This window comes from Haemaphysalis longicornis, unplaced genomic scaffold (assembly GCF_048455015.1).
Source record: "Haemaphysalis longicornis isolate Haplotype H1 unplaced genomic scaffold, Haemaphysalis longicornis Haplotype H1 scaffold_6, whole genome shotgun sequence".
Lineage (NCBI taxonomy): Eukaryota > Metazoa > Arthropoda > Arachnida > Ixodida > Ixodidae > Haemaphysalis > Haemaphysalis longicornis.
Window position 1 is genome coordinate 74,133,402 of NW_027526407.1, and position 19,850 is coordinate 74,153,251.

The following is a 19,850-nucleotide window of genomic DNA, read 5'->3' on the forward strand; positions in this document are numbered from 1 at the left end:
AAATAGTCGCTATTGTAAAAATACATTCAACGCGTATGCCTAAATAAAAAAAAACACTGGTACTCTCTGCTGTGGGCTTATATTCGGCCTAAAATATACCCGAGGTTCCATTCGTGCTTAATAATTTGGACATCTGTGAGCCATGCGAGCAGTTTTATTAGTTTGCTACGGTACTGCGTAAATTTACTAATGTTCAAGCGTTCTTTCACCTCTTTTGGCCATACGCCTGAATTGACCGAGACAGACAGACAGACAGACAGACAGACAGACAGACAGACAGACAGACAGACAGACAGACAGACAGACAGACAGACAGACAGACAGACAGACAGACAGACAGACAGACAGACAGACAGACAGACAGACAGACAGACAGACAGACAGACAGACAGACAGACAGACAGACAGACAGACAGACAGACAGACAGACAGACAGACCAAAATTTTGTCCTATAGACATAGCCCAAGTGATGCCGTCGTCTCGAAAGCGTTAGCGCCAAGGCGCTACACCTAGTACTATGGAACCACTAATTTAGGCCACATACGTTGCAAACTTTCAGAAGCGATGCTCAATGACGCTTCGCTCTAATTATTTTTAGCTGTTGGTCTCACATGTTCGATCACCGCAAAGAAAACATGTAAATCGACGCCGGACTCAGCTCGCCAAAGGCCGCGATATTTTTCTTGTGCCCGATTGTGCTGTCAAGAGACATGGTGCATGGCTAGCTCCATTTTTGATGCATTTGTAGACAAAACGGAATTGGAAAAACTTGCGAAGGCCAGCAAACACAACTGCGGACAAAATGAACGCAGAAAAATTTCCTGATTGACCCACACAAGCGCGCTTGTATTTACGTTAATCAAATCGTAACCACCAGCCGCTTCACCGCTTCCAAAGATAGCGTCGAACACCACAGGATGCGCGCAGGGCACGCCAACAATACGCGAGGGCCTGCATGTCAGCTCGGCGTCACGTCACCGATACAGCGTTATTAGGCAGGCATGCGTCGGGGTCCGCGGCGGCCAAGACCCAGATACAGCGGCAAGCCAACACAATGGGGCCGCGCTCATTACCGCGACACCGACCCGCCGACGACTCTCCGATCCGCCGCAGTGCTGCCTCCGCAATCCACAGGGTCAGTCCTGGAGCAGCCGAGGGCCGCCGGTCAGACCGGCGTCTAAGATCTTCAACTTCCAGCTAGAAGAGACAGCGAGATTGGGGGAGAGAGATAACTCTATTATATCCGTTGATTGTGACGACGTGGTTGGTGCCGCTAGTCCAGGGCTTAAGTCTGCAGGGCTGCTTTGTTCGGCAATGCTGGTCGTTGTCGTCGCTATATGGTCCTCCTCTGTTAGAGGAGTTTGGGAATTTGGCAGAGGAGGCGACGTTCTCGCCCTGAGGCGCAACCGTCGCGCCAGTCACGGCACGCCTTGAGTCGAAGTTAATACGGCGGCTGTCTCCTTTTGTTCGCGCCGATGTCGTGTCCGCATCGCTGAGTCGTGAAAGCCCCCCCGTGGATCGCCTTACTAAAGAGTCGGCGCGTTGCTTGTCCCGTCGTCACCATGGTCTAGCTCTTGAAGGAAGCGGCAGCATGTACGGCGTGTTTGTGCGAGAGACGTGCGACTACAGCGTCCACTTGAAGGTGAGTGGATCCGGATAAGAGTTTGCGGAACGAATAGCGGTGCGACTTTCTTCACGAACGTGCACAACCTGCGGATGACTTGTATACATACAGTGAAATCCTCGTTGTAACGAGATAGCGTTACTAGAATCATCGGTTTAACCGAAGTGTTTCGCCGCCCCTAAAGTGGTGCAGAGAAAACAAATAGTTCCCCGTTTATAATGAATTATCACTTATAGCGAAGTAGGTTATTTGTACCGAAGGTTATGACAAAGAACTACGGTTGCTAAATTATAACTTCATTTGTGAACTTTCTCGAGTGGCGTACACTGAAAATTAGCTTTCCAGTTAGCCGTAGCTTTCTCCTCTTCAGCTGCAATCGTGCGAACATAGTTGGTTTTTGTTGGTGGCAATATTTTCTTCACCCGGGAACTTTGCTTCGAGCCATTTGACTACGAGCTGCAAGCTTTTCTGAGCTGCCATGAAGTGTACACACATAGTTATATTTGCGGGCATACGATGGAAATTCATCAGGGCTTAGTGTTGACCCGACTATTGATATTTGACTATTGAATATTGAGTATTGACTATTTATTGACCCGTCGCGTCGGTGATAGCAACAAATCAAACAAAGCGGAAAGATATCAAAGAACTCGCAAGCAATAGAGGCCACCATGAAGTGCTGAGTTCTAAAGCTTGTGATGAATCTCAGTAAAAGGCAGATTAGTTGACCTAGGTTACGTGTAATGAAATGAACCAGTTCGAACAACAGAATAGGAAATCTGGAGAATCTGAAGGCCAAATTCCTCAAGTTGCATCTATCAGCCTATTTGGGGGCAGCGGTATTGAAAGGTTTCGAAAATGCAACGTAAAAAGCCTAGGCCTTCAGTCAGGAAACCTTTTGGTTTTATAGCAAGAATAAAACTTAAAGGCCATGTGTTTAGCATGGTTTTTCATCCCTTGAGTAATAGTTCATGTAGTAGCGGCGGGAGCTTGCACGACTTTCACATAAAACTGCGTTGCAATGCTCGAATTCACGCAAACAGCGTTGGTGTTTTTATGACACCGCTGTACAGCCATCGTAAAGGTCGATTAGGTTAAAACAAATCTTTGTTTACCATCCTAGCGACCAAGTCTCAACTGTTAAGTCTCAATCCAAGTCTTAAGTCAGGGCATGTCCTTTTTTTAAGCAACTCAAGCCGCGAACACATGTGCATGCGAAGTTCCTGACAAACTTTAAAGTAGGACAAACTTGGATGATTGCTAACTACAGTTTCACGTATTTACAAGGACGCGCTCGGTTCCTGAAGCTTCGTAATGCAAACGCGTTTTAGAACAAACACCACAGCTATGGCACGCACCGTTGTTCTCAGACGTAGATTCTTTTATTTGCCAGTCCAGAACAGTTCGGGTCAGTTCGAGGCTAACCCAGGACCGCTCTCAGAATAGAAATCACATGGGCAAAAACAACACGAAGCTGCTCTAGAACAGTTCCGGGCAGTCCATAGCGGCAAATCGAGGATACCTACGGTTTCAATGAGAGCAAAATCGTGAGCAGTATTCTTGAGTGCGCCTTTCCAGCTCAAGGCCACTGTAGGTTGATGACAGCGCAACCTCCGGGGACATTATTTGATGACGCCATGAGAAAGCGAAAGCGAAGTTCTTTACGCCTCGTTACACTCTTCTTTGTGACCTCTCGGGTAACACCGGTCTGTCCTGGAGGGTGTCCCCGAGCCTGGTGCTCAATTCTACTGTCTTTCAATAAAGCGAGATGACTTTTACGTTTCCACATCAAGCGTAGGGCCGGAACTGATGGCCATCAAGTGTTGCAGGTGGCCACAGGGGAAGGTCATCGTTTGTCGCTTAACCATTACTGGCCCGACCGTAATGGCCGACGGTGAGGCCAGGTGACAAACCATACGGACTGCGGCTTGTTACTCGTTACAAACAATGCGCTAACGAACCCGCGAAGTGAACGTCTTTCAGCTGTAACAAAGACGGGACGTGGTTGGGTTGGTTGCATTGAAGACATTGCATTGCGGGTTGCATTACGGGTAGCAACTGAGACAGAGAAAGCGACCCGTGAGTTGCTACATCGTTGCGTCGATTAACTAAGATTCTTTTGCAGGATAACAAGGTTGTTATAATTATAGGCCGTAGTAGTGCCCCAGACCAACTTTCCGTACTTAATTTGGAATAAAAAAGGGAGTAATATAGTATCCGTTTAAGTCAGGTAGGTACCAGGTTCTGTATTTTGTAAATACACCCTGTTACACGGGATAAACCAGATTTAAGCTTGTTAACGAGAACAGTCCATGATAGATCTGAAGAAAACCACACGCCTAAAAAATTTAATTGCGTCACCTGTGGAAGTGAAATACCTTCACATTTTACATCAATGCCCGTGCAGTCTCGTTTATTTACTGGTTCAAAAATAATATAATTGGTTTTTGTTGTATTAAGGCTCAACTGCCGATAATTTCAGAAGATATTCGTTAGCTGTTTTTTCCAAGCATTCTTTTATTTGTCCCGAGAAAGAAACGTTTGTGTCGCCAGCATACATTATTACATTAGAACAGCCTGTTATTGTCGCAACATCATTAGTATAAACGAAAAATAACTGAAACGAGAAAAATACTTTATTGTCTTTTGTGTATTTCTAGTGAATTTTAACAAAATGGGAAAAATTTAACTGACGGAACGCTGCCTTTACGTGATTTCGGGAAAGTGCTGCTTGGTGGTATTAGAAAAAATTACCTCCGGACGATCATACGAAAGGCGAAGCGGGGCTGAAATATTTCCGGAATGGCAAAAGGCATTCCGAAAAGTAGCGCTCATTAATGGATTTTGAAGAAACTTTAGCATTTGTTTTGTTCGTTGATGTATTTCAGTGCGTGTTCCTCTCAATCACGGTAGCGAGTGTGCGCCCGAATGAGTCGACCAGAATTAAACTTGTTATCTTCACTTAATTAAACTGCAGAAACCATTTAAATTGCGGAAACAAGCTTCTAGCGAAATAGTTTAATATTGTACAAACTACAGTAACACCTCGTTAACTCGAAGTCCTAAAATCCGCTGAAAATTTCGAGATCAGTGGAGTTTTGAGTTGAAGGGGAGGCAAATACATGGCGCCTATGAGATGCACGGCGAGAAAAAGTTTCGATTTAACCGATATTTCGAGATATCCGAGTTCGAGTTAACGAGGGGTATTTTCTACGGGGTTGTGAGTTCTACCTCATTTTTCTGAGGAACGGCTCCGCCAGCAGATGTGCTCCAGATCGTTTCAGTTAACGGGCCCCTTGCATATGAACACGTCATCTGCGTTTTAACGCTGCCTTCGCGTGGGACGAGCGGCTCCTTGCAACGTCGTCATAGTCAGACGTGGAGGCGGAGGTAGAGAGAGAGAGAGGAAAACAAAATCGGCTCGACCACCTGGCGGTAAGTCACGTGCATTTCGAAAGCGATGACGACATTAAGCATGCCGGCCGCCTCTGCCGAAGCAGCAACGCCCGACAACTCCGTACGCGGTCGAACCTCATGCAAGGACCATTTAGCGTCTGCACGTACAGACAAGCTCCGCGAACAGTGTTCTGCGCAGCCGACGCCCCAAGCATTTTTTTTCTTGCCCCGGTGTAATCAGCCTCACGACACTGGAGTAGTAGACACAAGTGAAAGCGCGGCCACCGGTGCAGTGCAAGTCTCGAGTCGAAGATGAATGAGAGCTCCAAGCGTGCTCGTATCGAATTCGCGTCCGTGGGCAGGCTTGGGCACGCATCGTGGTCATTTGCATCGAAATAGATACAAAAAGAAAACCTTCGAAGGCGCGAGGGCTCTTTATTCGCAGCGGAGAACGCTTCCGGGTCGTGACCGGGCACAAAATGGCGGAAAGAAAACGAACGAACTCCCTCCCCCCTCTCCTTTTCTCGTCAGTGGTGCTGGAGGACCCGAGAGCGCGGGAGAATTCGAATCGCGCCAAAACGCCCGCTATACGTGTATGCAAATATACGTTTCGCAATATCTCGTAAGCGCCGTTTCGTGCGCCTAAGCTATGCGTGTATGGTTTGGTATACAGTAGACATCTGTCTCGCTGCCATCGTCTGCTCAGAGAGTTGAAAACGAGAGGTAAAAGGAGAGAAAAAGCAGAGGGAGAGAGCGCCATCTCACGGCAATTTCCTCAGCGTGCGTTGAGGAACACGCAAGCAGCCGACTGGTCGGCTTCGGTGCAGAACGTCCTTAAAGCCGATGCCGGCGCACGTCGTTTCATTCCCCTTCGCTCGGGCCGCAATTTTCAATCGACGCGGTCTTATGCAACGGTGGAAAAAATGAGGCCCTCATTATACGGAGGCGTCGTTTTCGGAACACGCCCTTGCATGCTTTTTTTTTTTAATTTCTCTTCTTTGCTTGACTCCTTGCTACACCTTGTGCTTTTCCTTCTTATTTATCCCGCTTCCTTGGCGTCTTCCTCCGAGCGACTCGCCGGGGTGTAATAATTGACGGGCGAGGATGTGTCTTGCGAAGCTGTAGTTCACGTGACTCGCGACGTCTTCGTTACAGGTTGCGACTTCGTGAGCAGAAGTAAATTGATGATGACGGAGACCTTGCGAGGCGAGACACTTGAGACATGGATGCTGAGTTTCCGGGGTTATTTCGGGGCTGAAGGTTGTCACCTTATGCCGAGGCTGTGTCCGGCGTCCGTCCGGCGTCCGTGCTCACGGCACAGCACCGTGTAAATCGAAACATCTGTGAACAAAAGGTTCACAAAAGGTTAACAAGAAAAGAATGAAAGGTTCACCATGGTTACAGAGAGAGAGAGAGAGAGAGAGAGAGAGGAAGGGAGCGAGGGAGGGAGGGAGGGAGGGAGGGAGGGAGGGAGGGGAGGGAAATTCCTCTTGGAGAGCTCTGCTGCGCATGCGCGAGGAGCATTGGATTGGATTGAATTGATTTGGATTGGATTGAAATGGATTGGATTTGGGTTGCATTTGACTAGATTGGATTGAAAGGAATTGGAGTCGAATAAATCGAATTGTATTGCATTCGAGTTGGCTGGAAATCGTTTTAGCAGCAGCAAGCACTCTCACGGGAGATTTACGGTAAGAACGATCCCCAGTGCTTCGCCCACTCGTCATGATTCACTTCGTTGAGATGCGTGATTTTTTTTTTTACGGTGCAACGCAGTTATATAAAATGTGGCCTAAGGAGCCATCGTGGAAGACCGCCATCAGACATTTACGCGGATAGCAGTCAGTGTGAAATATACTTTCTCTTTCCGTGCACGAAATGTGCCTGCATTCTTGACCGTCCGCAGAAGTCAATCCGCGAGCAAAAAAAAAAAAAAAAGAGACAAGAATTATTTATGCAACCAGAATGATGCAGTCCGGTAGCGATAAGTATCAGTTTTACAGATAAGAATATTTCACTGATTCAAAAAAGCTGGCTTATTACAGAGGTCGCATGGGCTGAGAAGGTAAACCGTTTGTTGTTCCGAAACAGATCGCGTTCTAAAATGAGAAATCTCGAAATAATTGTTAGATATTTCAACAATATACTGATCCCCCTCTACGGTGCGACAACGTTAGGAGTTTTAAGTATAGTATTTTCCTAAGAATTAGAAGTCCGTAGATGGCAGTTCTGAGTCAGTTTGCATTCCGAGGCAGAAACAGCCTGCACAATGGTTAAGATATAGGTATAAAGACAATGTGCTGTGAGGAACCTGGATTTTAAAATGCATTTCTGAGGCTCATATTCTACCGGAGAATAACGCTATACGCTGTCCAGCCGCGGAATATCTAGTACAGTTAAAGCGATGAGGCGAAGAATGTCCATAAAGAACCGGGTATTCGTGGGTACATTTAGTGTTTCGCCTTTATATGATTGCAAAGGAAAAAAAACAAGACAGTGGAACAATTTTTTATCGATCGGAACACACACACACAAAAAAAAACAACTAAATTATGCTTCTACCTGTGCTTGCCGGTTCATGTCCATGTTCTTGTCGTGTACCTGTGCTTGTTCCTGTTCCTGTTTTTGTTCCTGTGCCTCTGCCCGTGCGCCATCACCTTTATACGATTGCGAAGGAAAAGAAAGCAAGGCAGTGGAACAATTTTTTATCAATCGGCACACACAAAAAACAACTAAATTGTGCTTCCATCTGCGCTTGCCGGTTCACGTCCACCGTGACGTTCATGTCCTGTTCCTGTTCCTGTTCCTGTTCCTGTGCCCGCGCCAGATACATATACTCGAGTACATCCGGGCACAGGTGCAGTTTGCGAGGAGCAACACAAACCGGCGAATTTCGTTAACCCTAACGCCGCTTCGAAATCGAGGTCCGCGTTAATGATTTCCGACCTTCTTAACCCACCCACGTAATCACGCTCCCGCGCTCTGACGAGAACCCCCCCCCCCCCCCTTTCCTCGCACATTATATATTTTTCTCATTTAATTCCCGCCATTTTCCTTAGGAGTGCGCGGAATTTCAGGTTCATTACTGGCAATCCAGTTGCCGTTGACTTTTGTTAGACCCATCCGGAGGCTGCGAGATAGACGGCAAGCCATTCACTCTACCACTGCTGACCTCGCATAATGGACCGTTCCTTAACCCTTAGCGCTAAGGGATTCGCTACCAACGCACGTCTAAGCGATAGCGGGCCGTAGCGATCCACAGCGGGGTGCCCCGTCCGCTTCGATGCCTTGGTTCCGAAGCCGAGCGCGAAAAGAATTAACAGCGCACCACGGCCGACCTAGTCCGACGCCAACGCACCCTCGGCGAGGCGTAGCGGCGCGTCCTTGCAGGCGGCAGCGTCTCAAGACCCACGCGCGGATGCAGATTACCTCGATGCCCACGTTATGGAAACAGTGGGTATACGGTGGTAGGGCTTCAGTGTGTTTGTGTCTGCAGATGCCGCCGGCTGGACTTCGCTTTGTAATCAATCCGACACGGCTTTCGTCGACCCGCGGCACCCTAACGACATGCATGCAAATACGTCTGATCGCGTTGCTGGGGGATTAAGGAGACGCGAGATTGTTTCCGGGTATTTTAGAGGCTCGGGCGCGTGTGGGCTTACCAGAGGTCCCTGTGGTGGGAGTTTCGGCGAACCGTGATCGATCGAGAATTTGCTGAAGGAGGTTTTGCGTGCCGGGGTTGTTGAAACCTTGTCGGTCGTACGCGCCTTCGAATGAAGATCGGATGTAGAGATCGCGTTTGTGAACACGATCGGTGGAGTTCGCGGATGATAAGGTGTTCAATCTGTTGGGTATGATGAAACGGAATGCGCTAACAAGGACAGGGCAAGGAAGGAGGGCACAAAACAGTGCTGGGTTGTCCTTGTTAGCACATTCGGTTTCATCGTTTGAAATGACCAACTAGCCCCCCGGATAGCTTTGACGAATTTTTTGGAATCGGAAGCTGATGAAAAGTGCACGGTTGCGCCAATAATTTTGATTGAAGATGGGAATGTCAACTTAACTCCTGTTTCAACAGGCACTGAGTAAAATCTTTTAACACAGGGGTGAATTAAAGTAAAGCATTTTTAAAGCTATCACAACAGCGGTGTCTGGATGTTGATGCTATGGGTCAGCTACCTCTGACTCTTCCGCCAAATGTATGGGTGCCAGCTTCGGTGGTTTCTGTGAGCCATAAGCTCACTCACAGTACATAATGTAGATCGAATTACCTGGATGCAGATTAATTCACTACAGCGAATTATCTAGTGCAATTCAAAATAATCATCACCAAAACCGATGTAAGAGGCATTTACAAGTTATACCTCCTATTTAACCAACTTGTTTTAGCTGCATCATTTGAAACTGTAATTTACTAGAAGGTAACTTCGTCATACTTGATGAAACCGTTTTCATTCGCTAATGGCCGATCATTTGTGCTTACATGTTTGCGTACTATTAGGCAGGTGTTGGTTGATTGATTGTAGGGTCTAACGCGCCGACGCTACACAGGCGGTGAGGCGCACCGTAGTGGAGGACTCCGCATTAATTTTGACCACCTGGGGATATTTAACGTGCGCCGAAATCTCGTACACACGGGCGTTGTAGCTTTTCGCCTCTATCTGAAAAGCGGCCGCCGCCGCGGCCGGGAATCAACCCCGCGTCCTCGTATTAGGCAAGTGTTGACGATACATCCATCCGAAATGCCATCATTCCTTGTCATAACGATGGAATTCGGATAACCGAAGCGTTTCTTACGCTTCTTTCTCTTGTCAACAATCCTGCAATACTGTGGTTAAGCTTCACTACAATGCACTCGATTGATCAAGCCGTGCAGCCAACAATAAAATGTCAACAAACGACGATGCCGAGCGCACTATTTTGACTCAAAAGTCCGCTCTGCGCTGTCCCATCACGCAATGCACGCACGGCGTTCCGCATTGCGCAGTGGCTCAGCGCAAATCCCAATTTTGAGTGAAATTGATCGTGGGGTTTAACGTGCCGGTGCAACGCAGGCGATGAGGCGCGCCGTAGTCGTGGAGCGCTCCGGATTAATTTTGACCACCTGGGAATCTTTAACGTGCACCGAAATCTGGTACACACGGGCGTTTCTGCTTTTCGCCCCCATCAGAAAAGCGGCCGCCGGGGCTGAGAATCGAACCCGCGTCCCTGGGCTCAGCAGCACAACGTTTTAGCCACTGAGCCACCGCGGCGGGTAATTCAGAGTCAAATGGTCTGACAATTTTTGTAATTCGCCCAATTTTCTTCGTTATTGGCATGTATCGATCATTAGAATGCAATATGGTGAAGCGGAACCATGGGTCTGGCCTAAAGTTTACCTGTTGGAGAAAGGAACGGTCTTTAACGAGACGTAGGATGTTAGCGTGGCAAATACGCTTGATTTATGATTGACAAACCAGCGCGGAAAAAACACGGCACAAAAAAGGAACGAGAAGTAGACAGGACAGCGCTGCGCTGCACTCACAACTGTGCAGCGCTGTCCTGTCTACGTCTCGTTCCTTTTTTGTGCCGTGTTTTTTCCGCGCTGGTTTGTCAATCATGAACGTTCACCAACTCGCCCAAATCACAGTCCTCTTGAACGCTTGATTTACTACGTCGGATGATTAAAACAAATGAGTGATAACGCAAAATAAGTTGACGACGGTGATTCTGATTACGAGCATGCATGCACAGAGTTCATTATAGACTCTGTACCCGTTGGAAGTGCGCGTCAACGTCACCCGCCTCAACCAGACGGTTTTTGCGCAGACGTTGTGAAACAGATGCGTGTGCAAATACATGTTTCACAAGGAAAATACTCAGACGGCAGCAGCCTCGAACTTGAAACGAGACAACCTTGCTGAATTTTCGCGTGTACATCGCCTCGAGGAAATGAGCCAACGTGTGTATACGCGCATGCGCCGCTGTGGGCATATATACCTTGCTTCTAATTCGAGGCCAGACCGCCGCAACAGGTGTCCTTGAGAATCGATTCGCGCGACTCGGATGCTCACGGTCGTCGCACAAACGCTCTCACGCAGAGGAGCGACGGGGGAGCATTTATCAGACATTGTCTCTCGGCCTTGCCATTTGCCGAGCACGACGTCGCGTCCTCTACGCACGATTAGCCTCGCTACCCAGATATCCCGCCTCAACAACCGAGGAGGCTGTGCGACCACCCGGCATGCGCACGAGCAATGTGGAAGCGGTGGTGGGGAGACCTATAACGGCGTTATTAGGTGCAGAGTACCTTAGGACCGCACAATGTCCGACCGCGTCCGTGCGCATACCATTTACAATCGCAAAAAATCACACAGGCACCGGCAGGATTCGAGCCTGTGTCTGGTAGACCAGACAGAGTTAGCGTCAGTCGTCTTACCCATTGGGCTACGACCGTTTTTTTTTTAATACCTTTGCGCACACATATTACAAGTCACGGATAAATTAAAAACCGCCTGCCAAACTTTGGGTGACGGAAGGACTTAAAAACATCAAATGTACACAGCTCTTCCGAAACAGGAAGCCAGTCAAGTTCGATTGGGCTACGACCGTGAGTTAGTGCCCGAGAGTCAAACTGCTTACTCCCTCGCCTGTAGCGGAGCGGAGTACCTTAGGACCTCCCAGTTTCCGTCCGCGTCCATCCGTGCGCACACCACCATCAAGCGAAAATCAAGCGAAATTCGATTTGAGCTGTGAGTTACAGGTTCATTTAGGGAATAATCAAGGTGAAACTCACGGCTCAAATCGAATGACAGTCGGGGCGAAAATCGAATGTCACTCGGGGCGCAACTTGGATGCCATTTCGAGTCCCCGTATTCCGCACCCTCGCCATCATCCACGGAGTGGAGACGCTGCCATTTTTTAGTTTGGTTATTTTGCTAGAGTAAAAGCTCGCCAATTCTAACTCGGTTAAATCGAGCTTCCTGTTAATTCGAACTCGCTACGAGGTCCCGGAACTGCTCCGTATATTTCAATGGGGGAAAACTCCCGATAATTCGAACGCGTCGGTATCCAGAACGGTTAATTTGAACTATGATCCCCTGGTTTCCATCGCTCCTGGCAAAAAACGTCGGCCCAGAGTGGTTACAATGTGTTGCAGATCCAAACCAAACCAAATTTACCAGAGATGCAAACCAACGAAACAGAAAAACAACAGCGTTGCGGGCGCGCTGCGCTCCTGCAGCAGCTTACTTCGCGTCTACAGAGGGCGCCGCGCCACCGGCTCCAGTGCTCCGGGGCATGCCATTATTATTTACGAAACATTATTTACGAAATCACCTGCCACAAATGTGAAGTGGCGCCTAATTAGCGATAACGAATCGCGAAGTGGCTGCTTCGTGTTCTGCCCGCGCGCAGTGTGGCGCGATTTCCCTTCAGTCTAGCGCCCGCCCGCTAATTCGAACTCCGCTTAATTCGAACAATTTTATGGTCCCTCTGAGTTCGAATTAACGAGCTTTTTTCTGTACTAAATTTCACGGTTGTGTCTTAACCTAGCAGGACAAATTAAACTTTCGCCGGCGGCGTGAGAGAGCAAGAGATAGAAAGACTTGTTTCGAAGCCTGACTCTCGAGAAGTACTTGGCTTCACGGTGAAGTTTGTAACCGTGACATGATTTGTACCTGTTTCTGACAACCGGTGGACCATCTGGATACAAAGGGTCTACAGAGATACAGTGCTAGAAGTAAGGGAACACCACGGAAGGTTGAGTAAAGAATATACGCGGGCAAATAATGAAGTACGGATCGCAAAGCAGGAACGGCTGCAGGAAGATGGGGAGGCCGTCGTCCTGCAGTGGACACAACATCACATCACTTTATTACCCTAAAGACCCCCTAGAGGGGGTATTACATAAGGGGTGGGAAACAGATGCAAAAAATGCAATACATATGCAGGATGGGTATAAGTACGAACAGGGGTAACCACCACAGAAAGGAAAAGAATACATTATGCAGGATCGGTATAAATATTAAAGGGGCACTGACACAAAAATTTTGCATCTTGTTTTTTTTGTTGCGATAAGTAGCTAGTGACCTACTTATAACCTGTAGAAACCTCATTTGCTTCAGCGTGCGACGGTTGTTTAATTAGAGGCATTTTCAATGCGGCCAGTCGCAGTTTCGGTTTCAGCGAGTGCCGCGAAACGATGGATTTTGTGGATTTTGTGTGAACAAAGCTGACCACGTGACCGTCGGAGGGATATCACAGTTACAGAGCAGAGCCGCCGTAGCACTGTCGAATCCGCATCGACGGCAGTTTCTGCGAATGCCCCCCCGTACTGATCTCGTGAGGCGCCTAATTAAAAAGCGACCGTGGATGTGACGCAGGCGCTGCGAGTGCAAATGCTACCGCGGCTAACGAACGACGCGCGCCGCTCGAGATGGTGGGTGGCAAGACGCGCGCTGGGAGCAGCCGGCCAGTCTGCCTACAGGTCCGCCTACAGATGTGTTCGGCTTAGCACTGCGGCGGATATTCGAGTGCCACTCTCGTAAGCGGGGCAGATGACAATTTTTAATGCAACCCGCCATGGCATCATTAACTCCTTTCTCATGTAAGCCACCATGATCGGGTCTTGGGGACAATTTCGTGCAGCGGTAACAAGCTATCACTCGAGCTACCTGCGCCGGCCTGGGCCACTTCGCGGCCGTGGCCGCCGCCTGCACAGCGACCGTGCGGCTTGCTCAGTGGGCTTTTCGTGCCTCCGGCGCGTTTCCGCATCCAATGGTAATAAACAGTAATAGAAACAGAGTGCCTGGAATCGCTGTAGAACTTTGGTCGCGGCCAGCTGCCCGATGAGCTGACGAAATCACGGCGCCTCCGCCGCCAACGATCGGGTCGTTCGTTCTCGAGAGCAGAAGCTCCGCCCTCCGGCCCTCCGATTGGAGCGGCGAGCCGGCAGTGCGGAAGCGGCAAACACAAACTCGTGACGTGTTTGGATGTTGTTTATTTACACTTGCGCGTGGTCCTCTGCTGGCCGCTCGGTTGCGTTTCGCACACTTCAAAATTGATTTTAAATATGTTCTAGGCTGTATTCACCGCTGATATTTTGCAGATGATGTATATGTGTTCCCACCAATCTATCTCCGAAGTTATCTTGCCTTCAAAATTTTGTGTCAGTGCCCCTTTAACAGGCGTAACACCGTGCAGAAAGAAAAACAGAAAAAAAAGACAAAGCGAGAACAAGCTAGGGGTACAAAAGGAACACACTTGAGTATTCAAATTGAAAAGAAGCGGGTGACATTTTGTGTAAACGTTGAGAGGCACATAATGGTGGCAAGATCAGCGATGATGACGATGAGGAAGAAGAAGAACAACAAGAAAACGATGGTGATGTCGATGATAAAAAAAATACCGCTGCCGGAAATGGGAGCGCACGATTCCATCGGAAGCAGGAAGTGCTGCAGGAAGTTTTAGAACCGTGACGGCGTGCAATTTAGTGTTCTACGGAAACGTTAGACGAACCAAGTTTCACTAATATATAAATTATACCCCGCTTAGCGTACAGCGCCGTGTTTGTGTGATCTTCCTGTCGTCCTGTTCCTGCGCTCTTTGTAACTACTCAAGTACGTCTACTTCTTTGGCGCGTCGTCGTTCCATCGCAGCCCATTTTCTAAGTCCGCGACGAAGCAGGTGGTTACAGCAATTCGGCATGCTAAAGATGAAGAACACGTATACCATTCGCGCGGAAATGCGATATACAGGTGCAAAAAAGGAAATGTTTTGCGTTCCCCTTGCCTTCATAACGTTTTATGCTTGGACAGCTGCCTGGCAAGCACGAACCGTTTTTTTTAAAGGCCGTTTCTTTTTTCTTTTTTCTTTTTTTTTTACGGAAAGTATGTCTCTTATTACGAAAGCAGAAAACGAAGACGTCCTTGGAGATTGTTGCAAAACGCAACTTGCCGTGCTTTTCTTTAGGGCTTTTTGTATGTTGGTGCCCCGCAGGGCTTGGAACGGTCTACAATCTGTATGCAATCTAAAACGCTTCTGGGAACGTGAGAGCGACAATTGCGCGGTGGCGTACTTTATTTGGAGCCAAGTTTGAGAGGTGAGAACGAGTGCGTTTGGAGACGGGATTAAACAGCAGCACCTAACGAAACAGGTGCAACGCGCGCTGTACGGGGTACTGCTGTTATGAAAGAGCGTTTGTGAGGCATCTTTATTTGCAGACCCCTGCATCGTTCGCACTGAAATTTGACACGGAGGTCACACTTTATGGTCTATTTTGCCGAAAAATAAAACTGAGGCACGAGTGGCGTCGTTCTTAAGCCATCAACTAAAACCCAGTTTTGCCTATCGGAGGGAAAAAAAATTCCGGAATAATTTTATCCGTGTACGGTAACATTTAACAAACCCTAAAAGGCTTGGTCTGTGGTCATAAGTGAAAACCAAATTTTCTTTGACTTCGAAAAAAAGCCAGAGCCAGCACGATTGATTGAATTTGGCAGAAAAATATTCCACAAAATGCTTCCATGGTGCAATGTTCAAGTGCAATTTCCCAAAGGTAATTTTTGCGACGCAAGGAAGGAAGAGCAAAAGAAGGAAGAAGAGAAAGATTGGTTGTTATTTTTGAAGTACTTAATTAATCAGGGGAAGGCCGTGCTATTAAAATTAAAAAATGGCAGCATCTCCACTGCGTGGATGATGGCGAGGGTGCGGAGTACGGGGACTCGAAATGACATCTAAGTTGCACCCCGACCGTCATCCGATTTGCGCCCTGACCGTCATTCGATTTGAGCCGTGAGTTGCACCTTGATTATACCCTAAATGAAACTGCAAGTCACCGCTCAAATCTAATTTCGCTTGACTTTCGCTTGATGGTGGTGTACGCACGGATGGACGCTGACGGACATTGGGACGTCCTAAGGTACTCCGTACCATTACAGGCGAGGGAGTAAGCCGTTTGACTCTTACTAAACTCACGCTCATAGCCCAACGGGTAAGACGACTGACGCTAACTCTGTCTGGTCTACTAGACACAGGCTCGAATCCTGCCAATGCCTGTGGGATTTTTTGCGATTACAAATGCGCACGGACGCGGACGGACACCGCGCGGTTAAAAGGTACTCCGCACCTAAAAAAATCCCGTGCAACTAGCACTGAGCTGTGTGCGGCACCCAGTCGACAGCACCGCATGCCACAAAGCCGCAGCGAATATATTTTCGTTTTCTAATTTAGAGCTTTAAAATGCAAAATAAGCATTCTGTTTGGTACAGAACATGAAATGTTCAGTCCCTGCCACGGTGGCTAAGTGGCTAAGGCGTTGCGCTGCTGAGAACGAGGCCGCGGGTTCGATTCCCGGCCGGGCCGCTTTTCTGATGGCGGAACGCACAAACGTCTGTGTGTACGAGATTTCGGTGCACGCTAAAGATCCCCAGGTGTACAAATTAATCCGGAGCCCTCCACTACGGCGCGCCTCATCGCCTGCGTTGCGTCGGTGCGTTAAACACTACAATCAAATCAAATGTACAGTAAAATGCTGCGCAGCGGCAGATGTAAAATTTATTGCCCGCTTAAACTCTGGTTCTCGAAACGGCGTCTGCGCCCCGAAGGCTACGGAAAGTATACATAAGTGGCGCTGGCTAACTCCATAAACCGAACAGAAATCCACGTAGAGGTCTATAAGCTGCGAAAAGGGAATGCAGGGAAATATGCAGGGAATCCTTGCGAAACCTGCGGGAAAAAATTGCTAAAAATTGGGAATTTCCGAACTTAGAAATGGGAATTTTTCTACCCAGTACGGATCATCACTGACGGAAGTGTTAATTGGGGAGCTAAAGCGAGCGTGGCTTTTAATCTCAGTCTCCTCGTCTTGGGGATGTTGCTGGGAAACAAGTTTCTAGAACAAGCAGGGCGACTCGAGCGGGGCTAGAGAGAAGCCATTCAAAGGTGGCTGCTTCAAATGCGCTGTCGTCGGCGGCGGCGTCGCCCTTTTTGGGGCGCCCACCAACTCGGAAGATGTGGGCGGACCAGACAGCGAGCGACATTGCAAGCGCTGTGCCGTGTCTGCACTCCAGCGAAGAGCGCGATTACTCGGGCGTTAAGCGCAGTTTTAATGGAGGCCTCGGGGAAGCTGTGTCCCTCTCGATAAAATACACGTGCCTGATGGGGCGCTAGAGGAGGACTGTAAACACTTTAAAAATTGGTAGAACCATTCAGTGTGTACAGGCGGCGTTTCTAGTTGCTTATGAGGGTTTTAAATGAATCTCACTCACAATCAAAAAGAAGAAGAAGAAGAAGGGATAGAAAGTGCAACTTTGGCTTCGCACGATTGGTTGCCGTTTATTACAGTTCCGCTGTTTCTTTTGTAAACGTTTCTTTTTCTAAATCTGAAATCATTTTATAGCGTACTCAAAAAGCGTGTACTGTACTTAGATCAGATGACCACGAAGTATTCAAGCCGAATATCACTACGCTGCGCCAATCAGAGCAGAAAGGGTTTCAAAATAATTTTTTTTCCTTTCTCCGCGCGGGCATTAAGTTAAGAATCCCGTCTTGTCTGTTTCTAGGCAAATGGCTGATTGACGCAGGTAAGGTGTAAAATGTTGAATCATTGTGCGAAAAGGATAAAAAGACGTTCATGGCTACGTGCGCGCTTGTGTCGCGAAGAGCTTCGCTTACTTAATCACACGAAAAGTAATAAAAGATGAAAGGCGGAACCAGAAAATTGCTGCATCCTTGTACAGTCACTTTCTAAGCCGCAACAACGCCGGGCGATCAGTGAGAGATACAACATGTCCGGTTCGCCGTCTTCCTGCGCGAAGCGCCCATTAGTGCCTGTTCTGTTGAGCTGTGTTGTTATTAACAGTAGGCCTCTTATATCCAACACAAGTCTAATTGACTGTACTCCTTTCTTGAATATTTTCGAGTGCCCTGATATGATCAAGAACGCTCCGTGTTTCGGTTTTCTATAGAATTCGTATTGGACTTCCATTCGTTACGTTATGCCATTCGTTACGCGCCTCCTTCGGCACCTGGAACACGGTTACGGCACAATTAAGAGTTTTTGTGCCATGTTGCGACGACACGTTAACTTAATTAACGTTTCCGAGAAAGAAAGCGGCGTTAATGGCTCTGTTCGAGTTTTGTTGCGGGAGAATACAGCTGTAGCTTGGTGCCCAGATTTCATTCAAAACATCCAATCTTTTCATTCAATATACGTTTTTGTGTACAGTCGTCTTCCGTTGACAACTCGAAGCAAGGACGAATGATAATAAATTTCATCTCTGCTCTTTTCGTGCGAGTCGCGACATACAGTAAAATCTCTTTAGAGCGAAGTCCTCCGGACAAGAAACTGGCGTCGTTGTAAACGGTAATCCGCTAAAAGCGGGAAAGATTTTCTGGCTATTTAATACTCTGTAGACCATAAAACACCTTAAATAAAGCGAGTTTGTTCTAACGAGGATTTATTGTACTCGAGGAGGCACTTGCCAGTCTGGTTCGTTTCCACTACACTTGCGGTGGTGCTGCTACTTCCGGTTTTCAGCGGGCCAACAAACGAAGCCCGGCGAGAATGAGCGAGACCAAGCAACGAGAGATGGACGCACGGCGTAAATAATGCACATCGTTAGCGACGCTCGCCGCGTTAAGCACCGTCAAATTCACCTTCCCAGAATAGCACTGTGGGCGCGTATAGTCTGTCCACAGGAGGTCATCAAGGTCACTTAACGGATCTCGTCGAGTTCTCGTACCCTCGAAGCAGGCGGTACGAGGTTCCCTTTCACACGCGGCGACGGCACCCGCCAGCAGCCTCACGATTAAACGTGATTCTTCGCGATCCCCCCCGTAACGCCGTTCTGCATGGCATAAGTCGGCGTGACGCTAACTCGCTTCCTCCCCGCCAGGGGCGCCCCCTTCCATGGCATCGGGCCAAAGGATTAGACCGCACACAGTGGTGCCGAGACTTGCCGCAAATGGTTGTTGACTTTTTTCGTGTTGCGGCAGGCTTTCTCAGACCGGGCAGTCAGACCCGTGCATTAGTTGATTCGCTGTAACAGACGGAACACAGCGACCAAGTGTGGAAGGCACCTGTTGGTCCGCATATCGATTGGACGCACAAGGTGTGCGAGAATTAGAAGTCACATGGCCGTCGTCTACGTGAAAAAAAATTCACGTATCTCCACGAAGGGAATCATGGCGAGTGGGCGGAGCACTTCGTATCGTTCTTACCGTAAATCACCCGTGAGAGTGCTTACTTCTGCTAAAACGATTTCTAATCGCATCAAATCCGTTACAATTCAATTTAATCCAATCCAATCCAATCCAATGCTTCTCGCGCATGCGCAGCATGAATCTCCAGGGGCTCTCCCTCTCTCTCTCTCTCTCTCTCTCTCTCTCTCTCTCTCTCTCTCTCTCTCTCTCTCTCCCTCCCTCCCTCCCTCCCTCTCTCTCTCTCTCTCTGTAACCCTTTTATTTTGTTCTTGTTAACCTTTTCTGAACCTTTTGTTCACAGTTGTTTCGGTTTACACGGTGCTGTGCCGTGCGCACGGACGCCGGACAAGCCTCGGCCTTGAGGTGCTTCGCTCCTAAAATCTAATAGCTTTGTATTGAATGCTGAACCCTCGGGCACTAACCGCCCTGGAGTTTTACGCTGTCAAGCATGTTCGTGAGACGAGACCCAATCTTAAATCACAACAGAAGTACCGGAAAAAACCTAACAAGGACTCCTGTCTTACGACGAAAAATTTTTGTTGTGACAACAGAGGTCCTATTGTTACGCCAAAGCCATCTGTTGTCAGGACACACATTTCTGTCGCAACGATGAAGTCAATTTTCTCAACAACAAACATTCCTGTA

The 19,850-nt window shown here is 48.2% G+C and overlaps 1 protein-coding gene across 16 annotated transcripts in view; it reads left to right on the forward strand.

Annotated features, from left to right (window-relative positions):
- The window catches only part of LOC144143491 (uncharacterized), a 79,017-nt gene that overhangs the window by 12,397 nt on the left and 46,770 nt on the right, over nucleotides 1-19,850 (forward strand). For 8 of the 16 annotated variants that reach the window (XM_077675243.1, XM_077675246.1, XM_077675244.1 and 5 more), the window contains exon 1: nucleotides 1,445-1,643. The exons of 1 other annotated variant lie outside the window; for it this stretch is intronic. In XM_077675243.1, the coding sequence (XP_077531369.1) occupies nucleotides 1,593-1,643 (51 nt within the window). In that variant the 5' untranslated portion in view covers nucleotides 1,445-1,592. Of the gene's footprint in view, nucleotides 1-1,443; nucleotides 1,644-19,850 lie in introns of those variants that run through there. 7 more of the 16 variants (XM_077675254.1, XM_077675249.1, XM_077675257.1 and 4 more) reach the window with 3 other exon arrangements.